At 59.8% G+C, this 26,525-nt stretch overlaps 1 protein-coding gene across 2 annotated transcripts; it reads left to right on the top strand.

Annotated features, from left to right (window-relative positions):
* The first annotated feature begins 2,295 nt into the window (after positions 1-2,295).
* TMEM201 (transmembrane protein 201) lies at positions 2,296-25,936 on the top strand. 2 transcript variants are annotated; one of them, XM_070768265.1, is made up of 11 exons: positions 2,296-2,538; positions 9,110-9,230; positions 9,552-9,746; positions 10,897-11,073; positions 12,275-12,627; positions 13,056-13,259; positions 18,731-18,969; positions 20,999-21,070; positions 21,684-21,983; positions 22,737-22,871; positions 23,978-25,936. In XM_070768265.1, exons 1-11 carry the CDS (start codon positions 2,426-2,428, stop codon positions 24,073-24,075), a joined length of 2,007 nt encoding a protein of 668 aa, XP_070624366.1. In that variant the 5' UTR covers positions 2,296-2,425; the 3' UTR covers positions 24,076-25,936. The 2 variants fall into 2 exon arrangements, with proteins under 2 accessions (XP_070624366.1, XP_070624367.1); XM_070768266.1 differs by lacking the exon at positions 2,296-2,538 and adding an exon at positions 2,692-2,963.
* The last annotated feature ends 589 nt before the right edge of the window (positions 25,937-26,525 follow it).

Raw genomic sequence — 26,525 nt, 5'->3', positions numbered from 1 at the left:
TTTTTCAGTAGTCCTGTGGCTTACCCATCGTTTACCTGTTTTTGTGCCAAGCAGTATGTGAGGTGCTACTTAATTTCTCATTAACAACCTTGTGAGGCATGTAGTTCCGTGGACATTTTACAGACGTGAGAGGCACTGAAGCTTGCCTCACTTGCCGAGGTAAGTAGGAAACTGACCACTCGTGGCTTGTGCTGCTTGTTCAGTAGATGCATGTCGGGAGGAAGGGGCCACAGAGCCTGTTCCATTCCATTCGCTTAAAGATGATGATGTTCAAGATGAGCTTGTACTAGGCATGCCCAGTGCAGAACAATGGGGTGCATTTTCTGTCCACATACATCACAGAGCCCTTCGAGGGGAATGTCATGCCAGCAGTCTTCCTTGGAAAGAGAATGGTGCTTAAATGCAGCATCTCACATTTTGAAGGGAAGTTTCACTGATATTCATTTATGATGAAAGCAAAAATGTGGGAAAGACTTCCAAGACAGTGGAGCATCCACCAGACTCATCACTGCCCTGCCTCTTTGCAATTCCTGGTGAAGGCTCAGATCTAGAATGTGGGACAGATTGACCAGCAACAGGAGTCAAAGGTAACTGCTGCCAAATCACCCAATACAGTCCAGGACAGTAAAGACTCTAATGTTAACCTCAAAACATAAATAATTGTGGCAACACTGAGATATTGCATAATTAAATACAAATATTCCTTTTTTTTTTTTTTTTTAGTTATAGAAGTAATTTAGCGCAAACCAATACTAAAACACTTGCATGAAGTAAATCTTTACCATGCCCTGCCCAGGTAACTGCTGTTCAGTATTAACAATCATGTTTCTATAAACATAGAACCAGACATGCAGCAATGGCCTGGTTCCAAATTGGGAAAGGAGTATGTAAAGGCTGTACACTGTCACCCTGCTTATTTAACGTATATACAGAGTACTTCATGCGAAATGCTGGGCAGGATGAAGCACAAGTTGCAATCAAGATTGCCGGGAGACATATCAATAATCTCAGATATGCAGATGACACCACCCTTATGGCAGAAAGTGAAGAGGAACTAAAGAACCTCTTGATGAAGGCGAAAGAGGAGAGGGGAAAAGCTGGCTTAAAACACAAAACATTCAAACAACTAAGATCATGACATCACTTTATGGCAAATAGATGGGGAAAGAATGGAAACCGTGAGAGACTTAATTTTCTTGGGCTCCAAAATCACTGCAGATGGAGACTGTAGCCATGAAATTAAAAGACACTTGCTCCTTGACAAACCCAGACAGCATGTTAAAAAGCAGAGACGTTACTTTGCCAACAAAGGTCTATGTAGTCAAAGCTATGGTTTTTCCAGTAGTCAGGTATGGATGTAAGGGTTGGGCCATCAAGAAGGGTGAGCCCTGAGGAACTGATGCTTTTGAACTGTGGTGTTGGTGAAGACTCTTGAGAGTCCCTTGGACTGCAAGGAGATCAAACCAGTCCATCCTAAAGGAAATCAGTCCTGAATATTCATTGGAAGGACTTATGCTGAAGCTGAAGCTCCAATACTTTGGCCACCTGATGCAAAGAACTGATTCATTTGAGAAGACCCTGATGCTGGGAAAGATTGAAGGCAGAAGGAGAAGGGGACGACAGGATATAGATGATTGGATGGCACCACCAACTCGATGGACATGATTTTGAGCAAACTCCAGGAGATGGTGATGGACAGGGAAGCCTGGTGTGCTGCAGTCCACGGGGTCGCAGAGTAGGACATGACTGAGTAGCTGAACAACACATGATAGTTTATTCAAACATATATTAAAGTTAATGTGCATGTTGCTTTTTTTAAAAGTGTTTCATCCCTCTAAGACAATACCTATAGCTCTGACATTCTAATAGTAGGATTACGTTCCGAAGCATTGGCTGTCCCATGATCCAATTACCCTCAGGAGCGGAGGTCATGTTTCTACAAACTAATTTTTTGACCATTGGAGTAGCTTCAGTGGAAGAAGCTTAAGAAGTTCCAAGTTGCCGCAAAACAGCATCGCGCGTACGGGCCGGGTTTGGCGAGGCATTGGGAAAACAGGACAAGCAGGGGAAAGACACTAGCTTGAGATGCTGAAGTTGGCGGACTTTTGCGGAAGGCGCCAGTGAGAGAGGCGGGAGCAGAAGAGGGCTGGGCAGGGCTCCGCGTCACCTCCCACCTCCGGCCACGGGAGGGCGCGCTCGGGCCAACACCGCGACTTCCGCCGGCGCCCCGCCCACCAGGCTCGCCCCGCGCTCCGATTGGCTGCGCGGCGGGAGCGCGCCGAGTCAGGAGGCGTGCCCGCGCCGGCTACAAAGCGACGAAGGTCACGGCGGGAGGAGGCGCGCGCCGCCGCTCTGAGTCCTACCCGCGGCCCTCGGCCCTGCTGCCGCCGCCGCCTGCCACCGCCCACCGCTCGCACCGGGAACCATGGAGGGAGTGAGCGCGCTGCTGGCCCGCTGCCCCACGGCCGGCCTGGCCGGCGGCCTGGGGGTTACAGCGTGCGCCGCCGCCGGCGTGCTGCTCTACCGGATCGCGCGGAGGTGAGTGCGCGCGGCCCACGCAGCCGGCGAGTATCGCGCCCCCGCCCCCCGCCCTCCGCCCGCGGCCGCCCCCACCCGCGCCAGCTCCCGGGCGGCCCGGCGCCTTCTTGTCCGTCAGCCTCGAGGCCGCGGCGTGGCGGTGGGGCCCGGCCCGCGAGCCCCAGCGCGGAGACCCGTCGTGCACGCCCCGCCCCCGGAAAGAAAACCGGGCTGGGGCTCCTCTGTCGGAAAGCGGCGGAGCGGGTTGGGGGCGCCCAGGAATGTGGGGCGCGTGGGGGGTACGAACTTCCTCCCCCGCGGAGACCGTGCAGACCGAGCTGCAGGATCTGCTGGGCCCCCAAACCCTGCGGGAGAGACGAGCGGGTGTCCAGCCGCGTTCTCTTCCGCCCGGAGCCCTGATCCCTGGTCCTCAGGAGCACGTTGCGGTAGGTTGAGTACTAGCCGGCGGTTTCTGAGGCGGCCCAGGCTGCCTCAGGCGTTGTTGTAATCTCATATAAGCCCATTTCAGTCACAGCCGTGCTCTGTCTAGAGAAGCGGAGGGACAAAAGAGCTGCAAAAATTGTTATCAATTAGACGAGTCAGGATGTGAACTGAAGCATCCCGACCGTGGAGCCTGCGTCCCTAACCTCTGGACTCTGCAGCCTCCAAGAGCAGGAAAGCCTGACATGACATACTTTAGGGGTGTTTAAATACTGCGCTGGGCTTCTGCTGGGTGGGTTCAGTGGCGGCCCCCTGCCCTGGCCCAGGTTCACAGACCTTGCTGACCCCTATGCAGAGCTGGCCTATCATGGGCTTCCGTGGTCAGGGATAAAAGCTTACTGGCCCTCTTATTTCAGGAGGACCTCAGGGGCATCTCCACTGTCTCCCCACTTGATCCACCTTTACAGGGAACAGGAAAAAAGGTGGGGTTGTGAGAACGTTCTGGAGAACATTCTGGGTGGGTGGGTTTGTAGCTTCAGCAGCAGATGTTGGAAGCTCAGCTCTTAGGTGGGAGAAGCAAAGGAACTTGCCCACAGCCAGTCAACAGCAGGCGGGGGAGCTGGGACTTGAACCTGGAGGGCTTGTCTGTTCTTCCTTAGCCACCACCGTGTACCGCTTCTTACCCAAGGGGAAAAGACGTGAGAGCGACTGAGTCACAGTCTTCCCGGGGGAGGAAGGGGTGGGAGGGACATCAGCTGTGTCTGCAGGATGAGCCAGAATGGCAGGCTGCGGAGGGGGTGGCCCCGCGGGACCCTTGACAGCCCACAGTTCGACACGTCCAGGCTTTTGCCCAGTTTTTGGAAGCTGGAGGGGCTCACAGGATCAGCTGGTTCACATCAGTCATTTTATACACGAAGGTACTGAGGTGCAGAGGTGCCCACCACTTGCTCAGATTCCCAGAGCAATGTTGACGGCAGAGGTGTGTCCAGAGCCCGGTTTGCTTCCCAGGAAATGCAATAAAGAGTGTCAGCCCAGAGATCACAGCCTGGGCCAGGCACTGCCACCAGGCTTTGTGGCCCCCACCCATATTGTGTGGCTGGATTTGAGCTGGATGTGCCCACTGTGCCTCTCTTGTGCTGCAGCTGTTCCTGGGGGTGGGGGGCGGGGGGAGCCTGTCTGCCTTCCTGGGCTGCCCGCCACAGCCTTCCCTTTCCTGGAGGCAAGAGCCTGAGACCTGCGTGCAGTGTCCTGCGAGGTTTCTGAGGGGAGCCACGAGGGTACACACCTGAGTCGTGATGTGGCCCTGGGACCCATAGGCTGAGAGGACAGCCCTTTCCCGGGAGGTTCTGAGATGCTCCTTAAGTGCTGGCTTTATCTGGGGTCATAAATTGGCCACTGTCACGATTCAGAAGCAAGACCAGCCCCCAGACTGAGCCCTTCTCCCTCCTGGAGGAGATCGGTGACAGTGAGGAACGGCTTTGGCCATAGTGTGGGTTTTAAATGACCCTAGAGAGGGCATGTGAGGAGAGTTGTTTTTGGAAATGGACTTGGCCGGGTGGGTGTTTGCAGGCTCAGCAGAGAGGGACAGGGACGGAGGACTGGCCATGGAGCAGGGGCAGGAGCCTGCTTTTCTGAAGTGTTGTGGTACCCAGAGCCTCGGGCAGGGCCAGCCTGGCTTCCTGCCCATGGAGTCCTCTTGACTGGACTGCCTGTGACCTGGGGGGCAGTGCGTGCTGCTGGTGGCCCCATTCAGCAGATGAGAAAACGGAGGCCGAGGAGATCGGGCTTCCTGCCCAGCAACACCACGACCCTTCAGCTCCTAACCAAGCCTCGTGCCCTGGGTCCTCACTGAGCACCTTGGCTGCCGCTCTGCACCCAGGAGGCCAGGTGGAAGCCGAGATTATACTTCGCCGGGCTTGCTCACCCTGGACCCGGGCGGTCTCTGTGGCTTCCTGTGCCCACTTCACCCAGACTCTCACCCCCAGACTCTGCTGCTGGGCATCGTGTTCATCTTCTGCCGGCACAGCCTGCTCATGGCTGCTGGAGCCCCCAGACGTGGTTATTGGATTGTCCACTGTCTGGTGTTTGGAGACGAGACGGCGCAGCCTCCTGGGTAAAGGAGTGGAGCCTCGGCCACACTCCTGCACACCTCTCGCCACGCTCTCCTGCAGCCATGCAGTCTGGCTCCCTGCACACGCACTGGGTGGTCCTCACCCCCTTGCCTGGCAGTCCCAGCCGTTTGAAGGCCATCTGCCCATTGGCCCTGCTGGCCGGCAGGCCTGTCCTTGAGGGTGACGGCTGACGCTCTGCCCGTTGGCTTTCTGCTGTGGCATCTGTCGCAGCTGCCCTGTGCAGTCGTTCTGTCCTTGCATCCGGGGAGTGGGGAGCCTCGTGCATCTCTGCCTCCTTTCTAGCCCAGCCTGTGCCTCTCCAGCTGGGCCATGCTGAGGAGCCAGGGCCATCCACCGAGAGCAGACCCGGGCCTTCTGTCTGGTGTTGGCTGGACCGCTGTGGACCCAAGTGTGCTTTGCCTAGAGGCTGGAGTGGGCGGCCCGGAGGCCCGTTGGTGCTGGTGCCTCTGCTCTGCAGGAGGCCCTTGGATTCTCGCAGGTGGATTGCACAATACTCAGGGCACAGAGTAGCAAGCAAGGCAGTGTATGGGGTCCCTCAGGGACCCGTCACCTGGGAGGCTGACCTCTCGAGCCCTAAGGAAACCAGCCTGACTGTCAGAGACCATCTTCCAGACCTGCTGGACCAGCACACGGGTCACAGGCCGTGTGCCCAGTCCCCCTTGGGGGACTTCACAGAGCCTGGTGTGGTGGAGACTGCTTGACACATCGGCCTCCCCCAGACTCTGAGCGCCGCTACCCCCGCCCCCAACCCTTAAGAGGGACTGAGCCCACACAGTGTCTCCTCTGTGTCACACTGCACTGGGCTCACAGCTGATGCCCACCCCCGGCAGGGGCCAGGACCAAGGGGCATGGAGCTGCAGCCCTCAGAGTAGTGGGCTGGAACTGACCCCCTGCCCCCACCTGACCTCTTAGGATGTGGCAGGATGTCAGGGCACGAGCTTTGCTATGACTAAACATGCATGTTTGGGGCTCACAAGGCAATACCATCATTAGGGCCTGTGTTCATCTTTTTCCCGTTGTGTGTTTGGTGCTGTGGAGGGATGGTTCCGGAACACACAGCTGCCCCCTGGTTCCTCCCGTGGGGCCCATCCTGCCCTTGGCTGCCTCAGGCCTCCCCTGACCCAAGCAGAGCCCAGGAGCTCAGCACGCAGGCAGCAGGGGCTGGGTGATTACCTTCCAGAGCCTCCAAGCCAACCGCCCATCCTCTGGAGCCTGGTCTTCTACTGGAGGTGGCCTGGCCTCGACCCATCTAAGTCTCTCCTGCTGTGTCACGGGGTCGCTGTCTCTTGGCCCTCTGATCTTGTCTACCACAAGGGGTTTGACCAGAGCTTCGCTGGGAACAGAGGTAGTTGGCTCGGGAGAGAAGTAGGTCAAGGGGTTAGGAGGGGCATAGGGTGGGGGCGTTAGCCTGAGCAGGAGCAGGATGGGGCTGAGCTGGCTTCCACGTCAGGCCCGGTAGAGGCGGGTGCAGTGCCACAGGCCAGGGCCGCCTAGCCGCTGTGGAGACTATGAGCTGCAAGGTCAGCCATCAAGTGCAGCCCGCGAGTGTGAGTCACATGCACCCACGTGTCTGGCATGTGAAGCTCCAGGCAGGCGGGAGCATCGCTGATCCTTGGAGAACTGACACCCACACCTGGCATCGCTGGTCCATCTGCTGCTCACAGGCCTTAGCGTGCTTTCAGGGCGCTCCCCAGAGGAGCTGTGGGGGATGACACCCCACCAGGTGGAACCCATCTGGTCGGGGTGGCCGGCAGCTGCTCTGTCTGTGAGAGAAGACCCTCACCCCCACAACCCTGGGCAGGGATTACCAAGCCAGAGCTGTTGGCTCAGCATGTGCGTACTAAGTCGCTTCAGTCATGTCTGACTCTTTGTGACTCTAGGGACTGTGGCCCACCAGGTTCCTCTGTCCATGGGATTCTCCAGGCAAGAATACTGGAGTGGGTTATCATGCCCCCCCCCCCCCGCCCCAGGTCCCTCGTCCGACCCAGGGATGGAACCCGTCTCTGACGTCTCCTACGTTGGCTGGCAGGTTCTTTACCACTAGCGCCACCTGGGCTGGCCCAGGCCTAATCCCCCCTCCCCTCCCGACCACCCCTTTCCAGTCCGGGCTCACTTCCCCACCACGAAGCTGGTGATTGAGGGTGAAAACGATGACTTCCTGGGTGGGAGGGGCTTCGTGCCTGGCCCCCCAAGCCCAAAGCCTCAGTTCCTGATCGCCCACCACAGGTGCCCACCAGTGGTCATCTTTATTCACTTCCTGTTTGTCTTTACTCATGGGCTGCCAGCCCTTCTGCTGGCTTCTCTCCAGTGACAGGTGTGGTATGGTGGGCATCTGGGGTGGAGGGGCAAAGGGGCCCATCGTGAGGCCAGCAGGACCCAGGGGAGCAGGGGAAAGGTGTTTGGGCCTGCCTCACCGCTCCTGTGGACACGCCTGCCCTCGTGCACTATTATAGAGAAGCCTGTAAAGCGGTTACAGATTAACAGAGAGAAAGCCAAGTGCTTAATTGCCCAAGTGCGGCTTCTCGGCAGAGAGGGTTCCCACACCGCTAGGCGCCTCCTTCCACTGCTCTTGGCCTGAAGGCCAGTGAGGCTGTCAGAATGCCTCCGCTGACCACCTGCCCAGCCCAGCGCTTCCCTCAGTTCTCTCACTTGATCCCTCAGCACGCTTTTTGGAGCAGAGATGGTTGCTATCCGCATCAGCCAGATAGAAAAATGATTTTCCCTGAAGGCCACGCCGTGACCATGGGGCCAGGCTGCCCAGCACTACTGTTTCTGAGCCTTGCCCTCCAGCTCGATGAAGCTGGGGCAAGCCAGGGTGCCCGCTGTGGACCCTGGGACCCTTCCCTGCAGGGTCTGGTTCCATGTCCTCTGTCTGGGCTTGCTTCTCTCCTCCCCTGCCCTCCCCATGTAAACTGCTGTTTATTGGGCAGTCAGCCAGGTTCTGGAAGCACTTCCCACACTTGTCTTGTCCACAGATGATAGGTAATAAGACTGAGGCTTGGAGAACTCTTGTGATCTGCCCATGGTCCATGGACAGGCAAGGCCAGGAGGCAGCTCAGTGTCAGAAGCAGGAGCTCTCTTTCCAGGGGGCCAGGCCCCCAGACAACCCCAGAGTCAGCACCCTGTGTTACAAAGCACCCTTACATGTCTTGTGTCTTTGAGCCCTGATAACACGCAAATGCCAAGGCTGAGAGAGGAGGGATTGGCAGAGCCGGGACTCTGGCTCCCAGAAGCTTGGGGCTGTGCCATCCTCTGGACAGCAGGGGTGTCCACGTGTGGTATGACTGCCCATCCCAGCAGAGGCCCAGACGGCAACCCCACAGCTGGAGGTGGACTCTAGGGGCAAGCAGGGAGACAGGAGTGGCAAGGCCAGGACCCCAGGCTTGAGCTGCCACCTGTTATCGTAGATTTCTGAGACTGGAGGGGTTTGCCTGGCAGTTGCCATGTCCTTGCCTCCTCCACCCCCTGACACACACCCGCCGAACAGCCAGGGAGATGGATGGAGGGTACTCGAGCACAGATCCCTCAGTGTCTGGGCCGGGATTATCCTGCACACCCACCTGTCACCACGCGTGTGGCTGGCGAGGGCCGCTGTGGCCAGCCTGTCCTGTCCCCAAGCCAGGGGGGGCTGGCCCCAGGCTGAGCAGCTGTCTTCAGTCCCCACCCTTGGTCTCCTTGGCCCTGGCTCTCCTGGGGCTTCTTTGAGCACCGAGGCCCCGTCCATCTGGAAATTCCCCAGGGAGCACCGTTTCCTCAGCCTGGGAATGGGCCCAGGTCTGTGGGCCTTGAGGGAGGGAGGGAGGGAGGTCTTGGAGCCAGGTCCCTGTCAGCCCGTAGCCTGGCTGGCCCCGGGTTCCTGGTCCGTCTCCAGCTGACCCCAGGGTCAAGGAGGCTTGGCCTGGTTGGCTGAGGATAAGCCCAGGTCCCATGGACGGGTTCATGGAGTCCCCCGCCCTGCTTGCCGCCACCCTCCCTGGTCTCTCATCCTCCCGCAGACTCCACTCTGTCCTTGTCCGCAGGATGAAGCCAACACACACTGTCGTTAACTGTTGGTTCTGCAACCAGGACACGGTGGTGCCCTACGGGAACCGCAACTGCTGGGACTGCCCCCACTGCGAGCAGTACAACGGCTTCCAGGAGGTACGCCCCCACCCACCCCGGCCACCATCCAGGGCCTCCTCTGAGGACCAGCGCACAGGCTCAGGGAGCCAGGGTGACATGGGCGGGTTTATGTTCAGACCCAGGTCTTTTCAGACTCTGCATCTCGCCTGAGTTGGGGTTCCCTGTGAAGTTCCTTTGGAAGAAGAGCTTCCGTGTTGCATGTAAAGAGAGGGAGTGTTAGCGATCCACCTTGGGGAAGTATCTGCATGTGGGACCTCTGTCCGGCGCCCGGCCTGAGCGGGGGCGGGAGGCTCCTGCCTGTGGGGAGGCCTCCCCCTGACTCGGGTCCTCCTCCCTCAGAATGGTGACTACAACAAGCCGATCCCCGCACAGTACCTGGAGCACCTGAACCACGTGGTGAGCGGCTCACCCGGCCCCCGCGCCCCCGCCCAGCCCCTGCAGTGGGTGAGCAGCCAGGTGCTGCTGTGCCGGAGGTGCAGCCACCACCAGACCGCCAAGGTCAAGCAGCTGGCCGCCTTCTCACCACGTGACGAGGTGAGTTGGGGGCTGGGGATGCTGGAGGCAGTAGAGCCGCTGAGGAGCACCCCCTCCTCACCCAGAACCCCGTGCTGGCCTGCATTCCGGATGTGTCATCTCAGCCACGCGCTTCTCACACTTCCTGTCTCGTGGTCACTGCTGTGGGGGCCCCAAGCCTGGGAGCACCTGCCAGTCCAGAGGGATTTGTCCCTGGGCGAGGGGAGGCAGGGTCCTTGGGCTCCAGCGTGGGGCTCTGTTGGGTCCAACCTGTCCGTGTCCCTCTGAGTCCGTCTAGCCCACCGCCTGGCGGGCAGTTGGCTCTGGAGTGGGCGAGGCTCCTGGCTCGTGGAGGGCAAGGGGAGGCGGGTGCTGCCCAGAGGCTGGATGTCAGCCCTTTGCCTCCTGGGTCCACGTGGAGGCCAGCAGCCTTGTCATCTAGCCCATCTCTCCTCGCCCAGTCTGGGGGTTCCGTGACCTCAAGAGACAATGCTTGCTGAAGCTCAGAGACCCTGACTTTCCCCAAGGCCCAGTCTGGGAGGGAGGTGGGGAGGGAGGAAAATAGAGGTGAGCTGGGGCTGGGTGGAGAAAGCTGGGAAGGCTGCCAAGAGGAGGGCAGGCACATGTGACGGGGCAGTCAGGGCAGGTTTCTGGCACCTTCGCTCCTAGCAAGAGACAAGCCAGGACCCTCCTGCCCCTGCAGACTGAAATGTCTGGCTCCCCTGCAAACCGGGAAGCATGTGCTGCATCTCCTGGGGAAGGAAGGGTGGGCCTCGCGTTGCCTGGGCTGTTCCTGAAGTGCAGAGGCCCTTCAGTTCCTGCCGAGGCCCTGACCTGGCCAGGGGCTTTCTCGTGTTTCCTGGACCGCTGGGCTTCAGTGAGGAGGCAGGTCTACCTCCAGGTGGTCCATCTGTTCAAGCCCAGGTGGTGTCCGGAGTCCGGGAGCAGGGCCTGAGCAAGGGCCACATGCCAGGCTCGGGCCTCGAGGTGTGTCCTTGGCAGCCGCAGAACTAGCTGGAACGTCCCCTGGGGGCCCTGCTGTGTCCAGGGCTGTGGGTGGCTCCTCTTCCCAGGTCATTGGTCCTGTCGAGCCCCCGAGGAAGCAGGTACAGAACAGGGATGACTTGCACATGGTCACCCCCGGGACCCTGAGCCTGTGCCCCCTCCGCAGGGCAGGTACGACGAGGAGATCGAGGTGTACCGGCACCACCTGGAGCAGATGTATAAGCTGTGCCGGCCGTGCCAGGCAGCCGTGGAGCACTACATCAAGCACCAGAACCGCCAGCTCCGCGCCCTGCTGCTCAGCCACCAGTTCAAGCGCCGGGAGGCCGACCAGACCCACACACAGGTGCAAGGGGCGTCCCAGCCCCCAAGTCTGTGCAGGAGACCCCTTCCCGGAGGGCGGGCCGGTGACCAGGGGCAGCTCTTCAGAGCCAGGCCCTTCCTCTGGGGCAGCCACCTTCCTGTGGGGCCGCCTCCCAACCTGTGCCCCAAGCCAGAGTGGAGCAGGGGTGGGGGAGGGGGGTCCCAAGGAGAACTTGTGTCATGGCCAGGGTTTCTAGGCTGCCCTCCAGAGCCTGGGCACCTCCCAGCACCTCTGGGGATTCCTGCAGCACCTTTGTAGTGGGTGCTCTCCGAGGTACCCTGGAAACCAGGCAGGGAGGTTGAGTCTCAGGGAGAGGGCCTGGTGTGCAGCGTCCCCGGGGTTTGAACCTTGGACCAGCTGGCTAAAACCATCGTTAGTTTTTGTCACTGCTCAGATGCTGGAGTGTCCTGCCATAAAAAAATGTGATATAGGAGCAGGTGGATTTAGAAGTAAAAACCATCCTCCCCAAAGAAATTCTCCCCTCGCCCTGGGTCCCCAGAGGTACCTAGCTGGTGGTGGCCGTCTGGCCAACCAGCTGGTGTGAGATTTCCAGTCTGCAGCCAGGCCCCTGACCACTGGCCCGCACGCCTGTTTGCACAGAGAGCTGCGCTGACCCTTGCTTTCCCCCCCTCCACTGTCTTTCAGACTGAACAACTTATTGTTTTTTCTTTCTTTTTATCTTTGTATTTAATGTTGGAGCATGGCCAATTAACAACATTGTGATAGTTTCAGAGGGACAGCTATGGGCCTAAGTTAACAAAGTTAGTAACCGGTACTTTTTAACTTTGACCAGAGTTGTGTGTACGTTCATTAAAATTCTAGTTAAAACCACACAGTAGGAGTTTCCTACAATAACTTGAAAATGATTGGAAACTGTGTTTGAAAGAAAGGTCACCATCAGATCAGAGGATTACTGTAGAGAATGTGGCAGCACAGTCCCCCCGCCCACAGTAGCTCACAGTGGAGTGAAGGCCCAGAAATGAGACAGGTTAATGGGACCCACGGGTGAACCAGAAACGAAGCCAAGAGTGCGTGAGAATTTAGGGCACCTCTAATCACTGGGAGCTGGTGGTTCTTCTGTGAGTGCTGGGGGCCCCTGGCCAGACCCCCATGCACAGAGTGGGCACCCGGAGGGCTGTCGGTGGCTCTGGCCCTGTCGCTGACCTGCCTCTCCCTCCCTCAGAGCTTCTGCGCGTCTGCGGTGAAGGCCCCAGCACAGGTCATCGTGCTCCGGGCCCTCGCCTTCCTGGCCTGTGCCTTCCTGCTGACCACAGCGCTTTACGGCACCAGCAACCCCTTTGCCCCGGGAGCCCCGCTGCCCCCGACCCTGCCAACTGGTAGCAATGGCTCGGCCCCACCAGACAACGGAACAGCCACCGGGGCTGAGGGCTGGCGGCAGCTGCTGGGCCTGCTGCCCGAGCATGCGGCCGAGAAGCTGCGCGAGGCCTGGGCCTTCGGGCAGAGCCACCAGATGGGTGTCGTGGCGCTGGGCCTGCTCACCTGCCTGCTGGCCATGCTGCTGGCCGGCCGCATCAGGTGCGTGCGGGGCAGGGACGCAGTGGGAGGAAGCTCAGCGGAGGCAGGGGCCCTGGGGCCACACTGCGTCCTCTCCCCACCCCAGGCTCTTCACCGCAGTCAGGCAGTGGTGACCTAGCTCACGGGGTGTAGTGCTTGCCTGTGCAGATGCAGACCCTGTACCGAACGGCATCCCCTTCCTCTCACCGCAGCTCTGAGGGAGGTTTCCTTGCCCCGTTGTACAGAGTAGGACACTGAGGCTCAGAAACACTGACTCAGAGCCGTGGGGTGAGGAAGTGTTGGAAGTGGCATTGAGAGCCCCGCGCTCTGCTCGGGCCCTCGATGGTCTCCTCTGAGCAGGGCCAGGGTGAATGGAGGAGGCAGGAGGTGGGGGGCCTGGAGGGGCCTCACCCACCTCGCTGGGCCCTCACTCCCACTCTTCCCCACAGGCTCCGGAGGATCGACGCCTTCTCCACTGGCCTGTGGGCCCTGCTGCTGGGGCTGCACCTGGCTGAGCAGTACCTGCAGGCCGCCTCACCCAGCTGGCTGGACACGCTCAAGTTCAGCACCACGTCCCTGTGCTGCCTGGTGGGCTTCACAGCAGCCGTGGCCACGAGGAAGGCGACGGGCCCACGGAGGTTCCGGCCCCGAAGGTCAGAGAAGCAGCAGTGACTGCGGGGGGAGGACAGACGGACCAACAGGCCCTGGGCTTTGCCCGCAGCCCGGACAGGGCACCTCTGTCTTGCTTCTTTCTTACCTGCCTCACTCCCGCCCCCACCCCCCAGGTTAGGGTCCTGGCCCAGCCCCTCCACTTCCCCTAGGAGTCAGGCCCCCCCATTCCTTTCTGGCTCCACCAAGCCACCCTCCACCCAGCACCCCCAAGTGCTTTCTAGCTGGTCACCACTGCCGCCACCTTTCTGGCCAAAGACCCCACCACCACTGCTCTGAGATCGGAACAGGGCAGCACCCATACTGCCTGCCTCTGCCCCATGGCTATCACTGGCAGCTCAGGCACCCCCACACTGGCCGTGGCCCCTTTCCTGGCGCTGACACCATCGGAAGAGGGGTACGGGCTTGTTTTCTGCTTCTTCTCTCACCTTGCCCCGCCACTGAGCCCCCAACATGGGCTGGCGACGGTGGCTGCAGGCTGGGCCCTCGCCGCATGGCCTGACCACTCGGGCTGCTGGGTGTGGGCAGGTGCTGCTGAGTCAGGGCCAAGCAGAGCCCCCTACCTTGTCCCACTCTTGTTTCTCTGATCTGTCCTTTTGGTCCTACCTGCTGTCAGTCAGCCCCCCAGGAGTTCATGAAACCAGGAGGAGGCAGGGCTAACCCCAGGGTTCCCTGCTCTGAGAGCCCGTTATCCCTCAGCCTCCTTCCCCAGGGATGGAGAAATGCAGTTCTTAGACCCAGACTGGCCTTGACCATGAGTTTGTGGGGTGAGGCCCATGTGGAGGTGGAGGATAGAAAATCATGCTTCTCCCGTGATCAGCAGGTTTCTCCTAACAGCCAGCCTGTGGTGGGAGATCACTCAGGAGGGTGGGGGGAGGGGTCTACATGCTCTTTACTTCCCTATCTTTTGGGCACCGCTGTGAGCCAGACAGCGTAACTGGGGCACACACACTCTGCCCACTCTCCTGGGAAGCCCCTGGCTCTGCCCTGAAAAGGCAGGACCCCAACCCTTACAGCCCAACCCTCCACTCGCTCCCTGCAGGGCTGGGGTTCAGGCTTCCCAGGCCAAGGTGACTCTGATTGGCAGGTAACGGGGCCCTGCCCCTCTCTCTCCATGCCAGGATGTCCCCAGTTTCATCCCGAAACCCCACCTCCATTATTATGCCCAGAAAAAGTTCCAACTGCCCAAAGTTCGGAGAAGGCAATGGCACCCCACTCCAGTACTCTTGCCTGGAAAATCCCATGGACGGAGGAGCCTGGTAGGTGGCAGTCCGCGGGGTTGCTCAGAGTCAGACACGACTGAGCGACTTCACTTTCACTTTTCACTTTCATGCATTGGAGAAGGAAATGGCAACCCACTCCAGTGTTCTTGCCTGGAGAATCCCAGGGACGGGGAAGCCTGGTGGGCTGCTATCTATGGGGTCGCACAGAGTTGGACATGACTGAAGTGACTTAGCAGCAGCAGCCCGAAGTTAGCACTGGGTAAGGGGCTCAAGGGACACGCAGGCCCATGGCACCAGGTCCTTGTCCCTTGTCCCCCTTTGGCTTATCACCACTTTCCTCCTGGCCTCTGGAGCCCCTTGGGGAGGCTCCTGCTTTCCACCTTCCCGTGGGGCAGCTGCAGAGTCCTCAGGGCCTCGGCCTCACTCTCCCTGGGCCAGGCCCCGCCACCCCCTCCTGTGCGCCATCTGTACAGTGAGAGCTGGAACCCTCCAGGGCCCTGGGGTGCTGGCGTGGGAGTGGACATGCTCTGGAGGCTGTTCCCAGCCTGGGGGCTGCCTCCCAGGACCGTGGCAGGGGGTAGAGCAAGGCTGCACACCCCTGCAGGGCCTCGTGTCCTAGTCATTGAGGTGAGCACGAACCCCGCTCCAAGTATGGACCTGGGGACCTGCACGAGCCAGTCACATGTGTGAGGGTGACACTCAGGGCTGTCACCTCACTGAGCCTACAGGGTGAGTGAAGAGTGCCCAGCTCAGGCCTGACCCCCACCATCCTTCTGTTCTTGGGGTCCTGAGAAGCCAGCCCACCCCCCAGCCTGTGTATTGGGTGGCGTTGCGTCCTGATACATGGGTGGAGAGCTGGGCCCAGCTTGCTCTGGGTGGAGGGTGAGGTGGAAGAGCACTGACAAGGTGGAGGAGTTGGGTGGCCGGCCTGTCCCTCGCCTCTGTGAGCCAGCCTCCCGGAGATGGGCGGCGGGAGCCAGGCGGGGACCTGGTGTCTGTTGGCTGTGTGTCCCCTGGTCTCTGGAATCCCCTGTTCTCAAGGAAACTGGCAGAATGGTGCTAATTACTGCTTTTCTTGGCATTGAGTAGAAGCAGGACATCTGTGTGTACGCGTGTATTTAAGTTAAATTATTTATAATAACCGTAACCAGCTCTCACGCTGGCCAGGAGCCTGCTGAGCAGACATCTCTCCTGCCCTCTAGCGGGCGGGGACGGAAAGACACCCTCGTGTCGCGAGATGGACCTCATCGAAGGAAGGCTTCCTGGCATTTTTAGAGTTTGTGTGATTTTTTAAACCACGCATCTGTCCCTTCAAATTCCATTACGTGGAGCATATTTCAGCACCTTCTGACATTACTGGCGACAGCTGAGGAAGTGCGGGCACCACTGGGACCGTGGCTTATTCCCTGGGAGTATGTTGGCCTCTTCTCCCCTCCAATGGGGATCACCATCAGACCCTCCAGAAGGGGGTTGGGGAAGTGGGACCGTCTTCTCCCCCAACCCCAGGCCAGTAGGCTCCCCCATAATGCTTGCCCGGAGCCCCTGGGAGAGGCCGCTGTTCCCTCTGCCTGCGACCGTCGCCCAGTGTCCCGTCCTTTCTGTTGTGTAGACGTGGATGACTGTCTAGTGACCCTGTAATTGCTGTAACCACAACTCCCGGCCTTAGATGTAGTGTGTTTGATGCTGTATTTTCAATAAATGCCTCCGGGGCCCTGCTCTGACCGGGGGGCGTCAGGCACCACGTCTTTTCTGTTTTTTCTTTCTCGTTCCTTCAGAGGCTTCTTTGCCAGGGGCGGGGGCTTCAAGGGATGGGAGCACCCACCAGAGTCAAGTTTGGGAGCTGGCGCCATGGGCCCCGAGCAGCTCAGGGCCCACCGTCCTTGGGTGGCGCGTTTATTTCCTTGTCTCCCTAAGCTGCTCCTTAAATGTCGTCCTCTCTCTCCTCCCGCTCCCAGCCCGGGCCAGGATGGGGTTGGAGAACAAGAGGCCCCCCTCAGTGTCAGACGGCGTGCAATGCAGCCAGCGGACCGCCCCTTCCCCAGAGCCCCTCTATCACAGCGGGCACACAGGCTTGGGTTCTGGGGCTGGATGCCTCTCTGAGATGCGGTTTGAGGGCACAGGTGGTCTCTGGGGTGGGGGGTGGGGGTTGTTAAGAGGAAGCGTCGGTCTGTGTGCCGCGCCCGGGAGCCTGGTGGAGGTGGGGTTCCTTTGACAGAGGCTCCCAGGGTCTGTCTTCTGTGGAGCCAGGACAAAGGCTCATGCCTGACACTTCACACGATCTGCTAGTTGAGTGATGCCACCACGTGTCCCAACAAAAGGGTCAGACTGAAGAACCGTTCCCCCCCCACAACCCCCCAGTGCCACCTTGTCCACTCGCATCAGAGATTGGGAGAGCACCTGTGCCAGGTAGGCAGCCCCAGGTGTTAGCAGGACCTGCGAGGGAGGAGCTGGTCAGACCCAGCCGGCCACCTCTAAGACCCATGGCCCGACTGGGCTTTAGCTTGCCAATTACTTGGGGTGTACTTCGGCCAGCGCCTGGCCTGGCCCAGCCCATGGGCTGCCCAGTGGGGTAGCACAGGAAGCCCAGGGCAGGCAGACATGCTGCCGCCCCCTGGAAAGGCTCAGGCGTGTGTGTGTGCGTGTGTGTGTGTATGTGTGTCGTCGTCTCCCCACCACCCGCCTCCACTCCCCACTGTGGCCCACACACCCTGCCCTCAGGCTGCTGCTGCACACAACAACCAGGGGTCCTGGGGTAGGTGCAGGGAACGGGGCTTTGTGTGACTGGAGCAAGTTAGCCGAGGGTCCCAGCGCACCCACACTGCCCCTCGGTGCTGAGCATCCCCCCCCGACCTCCGACCACTCCCCAAGGTCGTCGCTGTCCTGCTGCATGGCATCACAGTTCTAAAATGACAGCACCAACCTGTGTCTTGTGTTTAGAGTCAGAACCTTCCCCATGCATTTTGGGGGAAAGGAGGTAGGGATCACCCTAGGCAGAACGGGTCCTTGGGTGAAATGTAGGCACGTCCAGCCTGGGGCCAGCCAGCCAGGTGCCCAGAGTCCTCTATAGATTTGCTTGATAGTTTCCACACCTTGATTTCCCCATGTCCCCCAAACACTGGGCCCGCCTTTGGTTCCGAAGTCCAGGTGGCCTCCTGGCACTTAGAAAGGCAATAAAAAGGTCACGTGATCCTCCAGGCGGGCATCAGCTGACCCACCCTCTTAGAAGTTATTTAAAATGAGGGGAAGGGGTGAAAACCAGGGAGATCAGTAGACTGAAGCTTGGCCAGCGGTACCCCAGGTATGCAGCTGGGGTGGGCGCCTTAGCCAGCCCCCGGCTCTGCTGCAGGGCCTGAGCCAACCTGCCCGTCCGTCGGCACATTGTCCTTGGGCTCAGTTGTCCCCTGGGACTGAGGTAAGGCTGGACCTCTGCAGCTCGGTCCAGACGGCAGACTAATCCCTTATTAACTGCCTCTGCCCCCTCCCCCTCTGTAATCAGTTGCCTTAATCAGAAGCATGGTTGACATTCTGGCTTGGGGCCACTGGGTCCTGTGGTGTGATCTGTACCGCGCTCAAGTTAAAGAGACACTGTCACCTTCCGTCTGCGGACAGCTTCGCGATCGCTCATGGCTCTTTCTAAGTTGGAGTCTGGCTGGCGTCCTGCCAGAGCCTCTTCCTGGAGATCCCCAAGCCTGGCTGCCTCCCCCTCTGCTCTGCCAGGGGCTTTAGCGGAGTGTCCGGTGTCTGAGACTAGAGAGCAGCAGCGGTGGGACTCCCGGGGTCAGGCCCGGGGGAGCAGGGGCTCCCCGAGCTCGGCCACTGCGAGGAGGCTCTGGGCACCAAGCAGGAAGTGGCCCAGTTGAGTGCCCGGTGCAGGACTAGGTGTTTCTGCTTCGAGGTGAAGGGTTGGCGTGAGGTTGGCGAGGGCGACAGTGTCACTTTAATACCAAGACTCGTAGTAGACCTAGTTTGCTGTGAGGCTGAAGGGGATCGGAGGGGGCATGCAGGGAGGGGTGGGTCACGCCAGCACCTCCCAGCCACCTGCTCCTAATGGCGTGAATGTGGTTGGACCGCTTTTCTGCTGCAACTAACACACACCTCCTCTGGGACCCCAACTTGGGCCCCACCTTGCACCGTGGGGGAGGGGAGGGGGCCCACCAAGGTGGAGGCCCTGCTCCAGAGGCCCCCAGGGCTGACCTGCTCCTCTCTCCCATGCCCCCCGGGCTCTCTCATAGGTGCTTCCCAGCAGACTCCGTCGGCCTCTTCCCCACCAGCCCCAGCCTGGCCGTCCCCTGCCCGAGCCTGAGCATCACGGGCCCCTCGCCATCTTTGTTCGTCCCCACCCCGCCTGGCTTCCTGCCGATCGCCAACCACCAGCTGTTCCGGTCCCCCCGCCGGGCCTCGCCCTCCTCGCTGCCTGGCCGCCTCAGCCGGGCCCTCTCGCTGGGAACCATCCCCTCTCTGACACGAGCAGGTAAGTGGCACTAAAAGGCATCGGCGGGCAGTGCGGGGCTTGAGGCACCTAGCTGAGCTCGAGGCGGGGGTGGGGGTCCTGCTGTAGACTTGGCGGAACTGGGTTCAAACCCTGGTGTGTCTACTCAGTAACTGCCTGAGCCAAGGGGCTTAACCATTCTGAGCCTCAGTTTCCCACAAAAAATAAATGAGGCCAGTCGTGGAACCCACCCTGTGTGAAGGTTAAGCCCGGTGATGGACTTAACGCACGTAGGTGTCACAGTTCTCACTGTTGTTATTCCTGCTGTCTTGTGATCCTGTGTATCGTGTGCTCTGTCATGTCTGACTCTTTTGTGACCCCGTCGACTGTAACCTGCCAGATTCCTCTGTCCATGGAATTTTTCAGGCAGGAATACTGGACTGGGTTGCCACTTCCTCCTCCCGGGGATCTTGCCCATCCAGGAATAGAACCCAGGGTCTCCTGCATTTCCTGCAATTTTCAGACAAATTCTTTACCACTGAGCCACCTGGGAAGCCCCTGAGACCCTGGGGGCTGGAAAATTTGCCCCCAGCCTCTGTGGTCCAGGGCCCAGGGATTTGGTTCAAGCCTGTCGTGTTCATGGAGCCCTGGTGGGCCCAGCATCTGGTCCCCACCACAGGAAGCTTTGTCTCATCCCTCCCCTTCCCCAGCAGGATCTTTCCAGGGGCCCTGCTTGGGTCTTCTTCAATGACCCTCCTCACTTGGGGAGGTTGCCTGGTGTCCGCAGGGTTTGCTTTATCCTCTGGGGGATGGCCTGGAGGGCAGGGCGGTGCAGCAGAATCTGGCCTCCAGGAACGTGGGCAGCATCTTGGTTAAGCTGGGCTTTCTGACATGTACTATCTCTCTGAAGCCCCTCAGCAGTTCCTCCATGCTGGGGCTCCCCCCGCCCAGCCTGACATCCCCTGGGCCTGTTCTCTCCATAACTTGCCCAGCAGCTGTGGCCGCCAAGACCTAGGGTTGAGCCCAGGCGTCTTCTCGCCCTGTGTGCAGTCCAGCGGCCTCCTAGGTAGCGGGTGGGTCACACTGCAGGAGGGACGGCTCACTGGACACACCTTGAGCTGAGCAGTGGGTAGTGCTTGAGGCCTGCAGGGTGGGATTGATGGGGGTCAGACTGAGCCCTGAATAGTACCGAGATCTGGACTCCAGGCATTTCCATGTCACCTGACGTGAGCCATGTTGCTGGGAGAAGGGCCTCGTCTGGTAATGGTTATTCAGCAGAGACCCCTAAGCAGGTGAGTTGCAGCTCAGGCCCTGCTCAGACCTGGGGCTGATGGCTGGGGCCCTGGGGGCCCTCTGTGAACAGCCCCTGGAGCTGGGACAGAGGGGAGCGGAGTGGACAGGAAGGCCCTGGACTTGGGAACCTGGGGATCCAGCAGCTGGGCCCATCTGCAGAACAGTGTTCTCTGCAGAGCCTCCAGGTCGGGGCAGGGACCCAAGCTGTAGGGCCTCTGGCGGACGGCATGGGTCTGGCCACTGCCTGCTGTGTCCACAGGCAGTCTCCTTGCTGCCTGGGGAGGCCTGAGGTGAGGGCTCAGGAGGCCGCCTGCCCCAAGGGCCCAGGGCAGTGCTATGGGACACAGGTTGGTCTCAGAGTGACGTGTGAGGGCTGGGACCCAGTTGCCATCGCTGGGCCAACCCTTGGCTCAGGTGTTAGGCGGCCCTGGCGGTCCAGGATCCGTCTTGCCCAGCTCTACCTGCCTCTGCAGCTCCTGCTGCAGGCCTAACCCCGGCTCCCTGCAGCTCACGCTGGGTGGGAAGGCCCCTCCCCTGCACCCATCGACAGGTTAGCAGAGGAGGCAGGACTCAAGGTGGCTGGAGAAAAGAAGGGCACAGGGCAGGCGCCAGGCCTGGGCTCCCGTGTGGCCTGTGTGGGTTCCAGTTTCCTTATTTGTGAAGCGGGGACCTGCCCTTGAGGACACAGGATGTGGGGTGACGCAGAGCAGCCATGCCTCAGGGAGGGGTTGGAGACAGGCCATCTCCCCAGGGACCTGTGTTGCCTTCCTGTCTCCAGACTCAGGGTACCTGTTCAGCGGGAGCCGCCCTCCATCTCAGGTGTCCCGACCCGGGGAGGTCTCAGTTTCAGGTAAGAAGGACCGAGCGCCAAGGGGAGTGATGGGAAGCTGGCTCAGGCAGGGAGCGTGTGAGCCGGGGTTTCCAGAGCGTGTGTGCAGGGCGGGACGGCAGACAGGCCCTTGGAGGGGATTCTGTTCAAATCCCAGCTCCCGGCCTCCCAGCCGTGCAGCCCTGGGCGAGTGCCTAACACCCCGTGCTTCATTTTTCTCTTCTGTGAAATGGGCACCAGAGTTTCTAGGACTAGCTGTGGTGCCGTCGTCCTTACAATGGTGACATGTGGAGGTGGCACTTGGAAATGAGCAGGGCCCAGGTTAGCTGAGCCCAGGTCTCCAGGGTTTCTTTCTCCCCATGCCTTGTTCTCAGCTGAGGGAGGTAGCAGAGACTTTGGACAGAAATTGGAGAGGGGCAGAGGGGGCATCGCTGAGGCTCTGCGATCCTCTTCCCCGCCCTGGGTGCCTCCTCCCACAGTTCCCAGCAGGGGCCCCTGTGCCCAGCAGTCTAGGCCCAGCCTTGGCCTTTCTCCCTCAGTCGGTAGACGAGAAAGCAACAGATCAGAATAGGCGCTCCTGTAAGCAGAGCGAGCACTCACTATGTTGTCGTCTCTGCCTTCCTCCCACCTCCAGATTACTTCTCTCTGCTGTCGGGCAGCTGCCCCTCCTCCCCGGTCCCTTCCCCAGCGCCCTCCGTGGCAGGCTCGGTGGCCTCCAGCGCCGGCTCCCTGCGCCACCGCCGGCCCCTCATCAGCCCGGCCCGGCTCAACCTGAAGGGGCAGAAGCTGCTGCTGTTCCCATCGCCCCCTGGGGACGCCCCACACACCCCCAGCAGCTCCGACGAACACTCACCCCACAACGGCAGCCTCTACACTGTCGAGTCGCCCCCGGCCCCACAGAAGCAGCCAGCACGGGACACAAAGCACACGGCGGGTACGGCCCTCTGATCTCGCCCTGGAGGTGGGAGAGCCCTGCGGGCCATGGGAGGCCTCCAGTCAGTGTGCAGTGATGGGGACACCATCAAGAGGTTGCTCGGGGCCTGTCCTGGCTCTTACCTGACTGTGGCCGCTCTCCCAAGTCCAGGCACCCTACAGCCTGGCTTCTGGTGACCTTGAACCCTTCAGGACCTTGCCCCTAGTTGGCTGCTTTTATTTCCTTCTTTTGCAATTGACTTGGAGGATCCTCTGTTCTGTGCATCGGGCTGCAGATGTTTTTTATTTTGTTCAAATGCTGTTTTTCTACAAAGCGTTCTAGAACGTTTTAACTTAGGCCTCAACATTTAACATCTAGATGTTTCCCACGAACCTGTGGATTTCCTGTGTCTCTCATGACATCAGAAGCTCTGGCCACACCGGGCTGGACAGGTAGAAGGGCAGGCTGAGGCCCCTCGCCCCAGCCTCTGCCCCTCCGCAGCCCTGCTTGTGGCGTCGTCTTCCATACCTAGTGGTGTTTGAGTTTGCAGCTCCTGACCCAAAGCTGCCTCTCTTCCCGGCAGCTACACAGACGGGACCTGAGTGAGGAACAGGCCACCCGCTGTCCAGGGCAGGCCAAGCGAGGTGGGACCAGCCAGGCTGGATGGCCAGCGGCCGCATTCATGGACCGTCCTGGGACTGGAGGTGGAGCTGCCCACATCTGTCCCTGGAGGTGCTCCCCCAGCTCCCACTGAAACGCCCCTTCTCCCTGCAGACACGAAGTCAGTGCCAGAAGGGGGCAGCAGCTGCAGCAGCCGCTCCATCAAGAAGGAGGACGACTCATCCCAGTCCTCCTGTGTGGTGGACACCACCACCCGAGGGTGCGCCGAGGAGCCCACCAGCTGGCGAGGTCTGCGCCCTGTGGGACGTGCGGGAAGAGGGCAGGGCCGTGGGTCTGCAGCCACTGTCCCCTCCTGTCTGTCGGAGAACAGCCCCTCAAGGGCCCTCGGGTGGCAGAGGGTGGTTTGATGCCCCCGCACCTGCTGGGCCCCCTGTGGCTCAGCAGACAGCACCCCACGCCCAGGTTACAAGGGTCTGTGCCTGCACTGTCACAGGGGCCTCTGGCCTCAGGTGACTGCTTAAGGCTAACAGTTACGGTGTAATCAGAATAAGAATCTGGCTGCCTACCTGTACCAGCCACATGGGTGTCCCAAGGCCACGTGTGGCCTGCGGCTGCTCAGGAGGACAGCGGGTAAAGAACACTGTCACCATTCCATAAACTTCCCCAGGGGGGTGTCGGCCTGGGCACGCTGGCGGCCAGTGCAGAGGCTGCAGGCCATGCTGGGCAGCAGTTTGCCTGGGTTCAAATCCAGGCTTCTCAGCTTGTGAACTGGGGGTGGGCTATGAGACTGAATCGGGGTTCTGGGTAAAGCCCAGTGGTCAGGTCCTGACACTCCCCTGGGGCATGTGGAAGCCGTGTGTATTGAGCAAGGATTTTCCTGAAACAATCATTTTGGGCTGACCGGAAATGGGGGCCGCCCCCAGATCTGGGACATGACCCAGCAGCATCAACTTCGGGTGGGGGGGCCCACTCAGCAGCTTATTACCTTGAGGCCTGGGCAGGGGCCTCCTCCTGTCCTGACTGTAAAGCTGGTGTCCCCATGGCAAGGTACAGGTGTTACTGCCCTAGCCAGGTACCTGCTAGGTGGTGCAGGGTCGGGGGGGAGGTACCTTCAAGGAGTCAGGACTTGAGAATTCCCCAGAAGGCCAGTGGTTAGGACTCTGCGCTCTCACTACCAAGGGCCAGGTCCCTGGTCAGGGAAGATCCCACAAGCTGCAGGGTGCAAAAAAAAAAAAAAGAGAGTGAAGACTTAGAATGACAGCAGGTTCCTGGGGTCTTTTCAGAGAGGAAGGCTTTTAGGGGCGGGGCCTCAGCCCAGGGGAGCCCACCCCCCTGGGGGTGGGGCCTCAACGCCGCAGCGCTCAGCTCACTGGTCTCGGTTTTTCTCTTGGAAGGTCGTTTTGGCCCCTCCGTGATCCGGGGCCTCCTGGCCGTGAGCTTGACCGCCAACGCCCTCTTCACCTCGGCCTACCTGTACCAGAGCCTGCGCTGACCCGTGGTCCGCAGCCTCCTGGCACCCGGAGAACCTCGGAGGGTGCGCCCAGGTGCATGCCGCTGCCACCACTGCCGGCCTTGGCCCTCCAGAGGGCCCGCCGCCTCCGCCCTCTTCTCCAGGGCCCTTGACCTCGCCTCCGGAGGGAGCCCTGTTCCCCGCCGCCTTCTCCCCACCTGACAGACTCCGGGGCTGGGCGTGGTCTCAGGGGCGCAGTCCTCCTTGGCTGGTATCAGTTGTGCGTTTGGTGCTGACACTCTGATCCCCAAGCCGGAGATCCTGGAGGGGCTGCGTGACTCTGGGGTCCCCTCTGTACCGTCCAGCCCTGCCTGGCAGGAATGCCACTACTACTGTGAGGGGAGCAGGAGCTGGGCTGCCCCCCGACCCCGCATCCCCGGGCTGTGATCACCTCTTTGTACTGTACTCCTTGACCCGGTCAAGTGGAAGGTAAAGCCCCCGTGGACACCCCCTCGAGGACCGGCGGCATCTGCCTATGTCCTGCGCCATGCTGTGGGCTGGGCCTGCCCTCTGGCTCCCCCAGGTGGGCAGTGAGTTTCCTGCCCAGGGCTTCTCAGAGTTCCTGGGTTTCTGGGGCCCAGCGGGACTAGTGTAAGCACCCCCGCAAGCTCCCTTCTCCCTGCTGTGCCCCCATTTTATTACCTCTGGTGACCTCCCCAGGCAGCAGCCCGGCCACCCTGAGAACACTACCCAGGACCACCCTGTCTCCAGGCCCCTCCCTCATGCACTGCCCTCAGGGGCTTTGCTGGGCCCCTCTGCCCGCAGGTCTCTGAGGACCCTGGACCCCTGCCCCCATCCTGCCGTGAACTCGGCTCCTCTGGGCGTCCTGCGGCCGCAGTGGGCTCAGTGTGACCTCTGTCTCCAGGCCACCATGGCTGGCCTGCTTCCTACCCCGAAATCCTCGGTCCTGCCACTGCCCTTCCAACTGATACTGCGGGTTTGTGCCCCACGCAGCCCCCCGACCTTGGGCTGGAGTCCCATCCTGCCCTCAAAAGTCGGGCACAGGGACCCTCACGGTGCCGTGAGGAATGAGAAGACTGCGGGAGTCAGCATCCCCACGCTGCTGTCCCCGGCTCTGGATGCAGGTGTGGGGCGGCGTGCGTGTGTGCACACTCCTACGTGTGTCTGTGCACGTTTGTGCCACTCGGTGAACTCTGAGTCTCCTTAGGGGGAGGGTCGTGAGAGCAGGGGAAGGGTCTTCACTCTGTCATTCAGGGATAAAGTTTAATTTTATTTTTCTACATATTTTTGCCAGGTCAGGCGTTCCGCTCCTAAGCAGGATGCCCCCAATTCTCCCTGCCAGGGAGGTTTAGTTTTTTTAAGCTTCGGGTGCTTTTTTAGTATTTTTTTTTTTTTTTTTTTACCATGTGGGGAAGGATTGCTCTGACTTCCCCCACTCCTGAGAGCTACTGTTTCCTGCCCTGCCCCCCACCCCGGAACACGGGGAATTGGGGGCCCGGGGGCCACTTCAGGTCCCTGACTCCAACTGCCAGAGATGGTTCCAACTCGGAGGTGATGCCTCTTGGCCCCCACCTGTACAGTGGGCATGTGTGTCGAGTTTTTTAATTTTACTTTTTGCCTAACCAAGCCAAACTCCATTCCCGAATGCCCTTCTTCTTTGGCTCTGAGGAAGCTCCAACTGAGTGCCCAGCCCTCTTCTTTCACCCTGGCCAGCCAGGCCCCTCCTGTCCAGGGCCTGTGGTCCCAGCGCCCCCCAGGGGCAGGGGAGAGGCTGGGCCAGGAGGGGGCTGACTTATGTTTTCTTTCAAATAAAAACACAACCTTATTTTTCTTTACAAAAGCAGAAAAGGAAACCAAAAAAGATACCAACCTTTGAACTACACCTCAGTCTGTCTTGTCTTCATTTGCTTTGCTCAGGCACCAGACAGGGTTGTGTGTATGTGTTGGGGGAGGGTGGGTGGAGGCATATTCACTCTATACAGAGCCCAGGGTGAGTGGCCCAGAGCTCTTGGTGTTGAGTGGTGGGTACCAATGGCTGTGTTCCCAGAAGGGCTGAGGGATTTGAAAGGACATCAGCAGAGACATACTTTGCCGACAAAGGTCCATCTAGTCAAAGCTATGGTCTTTCCAATAGTCATGTATGGATGTGAGAATTGGACTATTAAGAAGGCTGAGCACCAAACAATTGATGCTTTCGAACTGTGGTTGGAAAGGCAAGACTCTTGAGACTCCCTTGGACTGCAAGAAGATCAAACCAGTCAATCCTAAAGGAAATCAACCCTGAACATTCATTGGAAGGACTGAAGCTGAAGCTCCAATAGTTTGGCAATCTGATGCGAAGAGCTGACTCTGGAAAAGACCCTGATGCTGGGAAAGATTGAGGGCAGATGTCTGGGGGAGGAGAAGGGGTAGATAGGATGAGATGGCTGGATGGGATCATCAACAATGGACATGAGTTTGAGCAAACTCTG

This window comes from Bos indicus, chromosome 16, assembly GCF_029378745.1.
Source record: "Bos indicus isolate NIAB-ARS_2022 breed Sahiwal x Tharparkar chromosome 16, NIAB-ARS_B.indTharparkar_mat_pri_1.0, whole genome shotgun sequence".
Taxonomy (NCBI): Eukaryota; Metazoa; Chordata; class Mammalia; order Artiodactyla; family Bovidae; genus Bos; species Bos indicus.
Note: the sequence above shows the minus strand (reverse complement) of the source record. Positions and strands in the feature narration are given on the sequence as shown.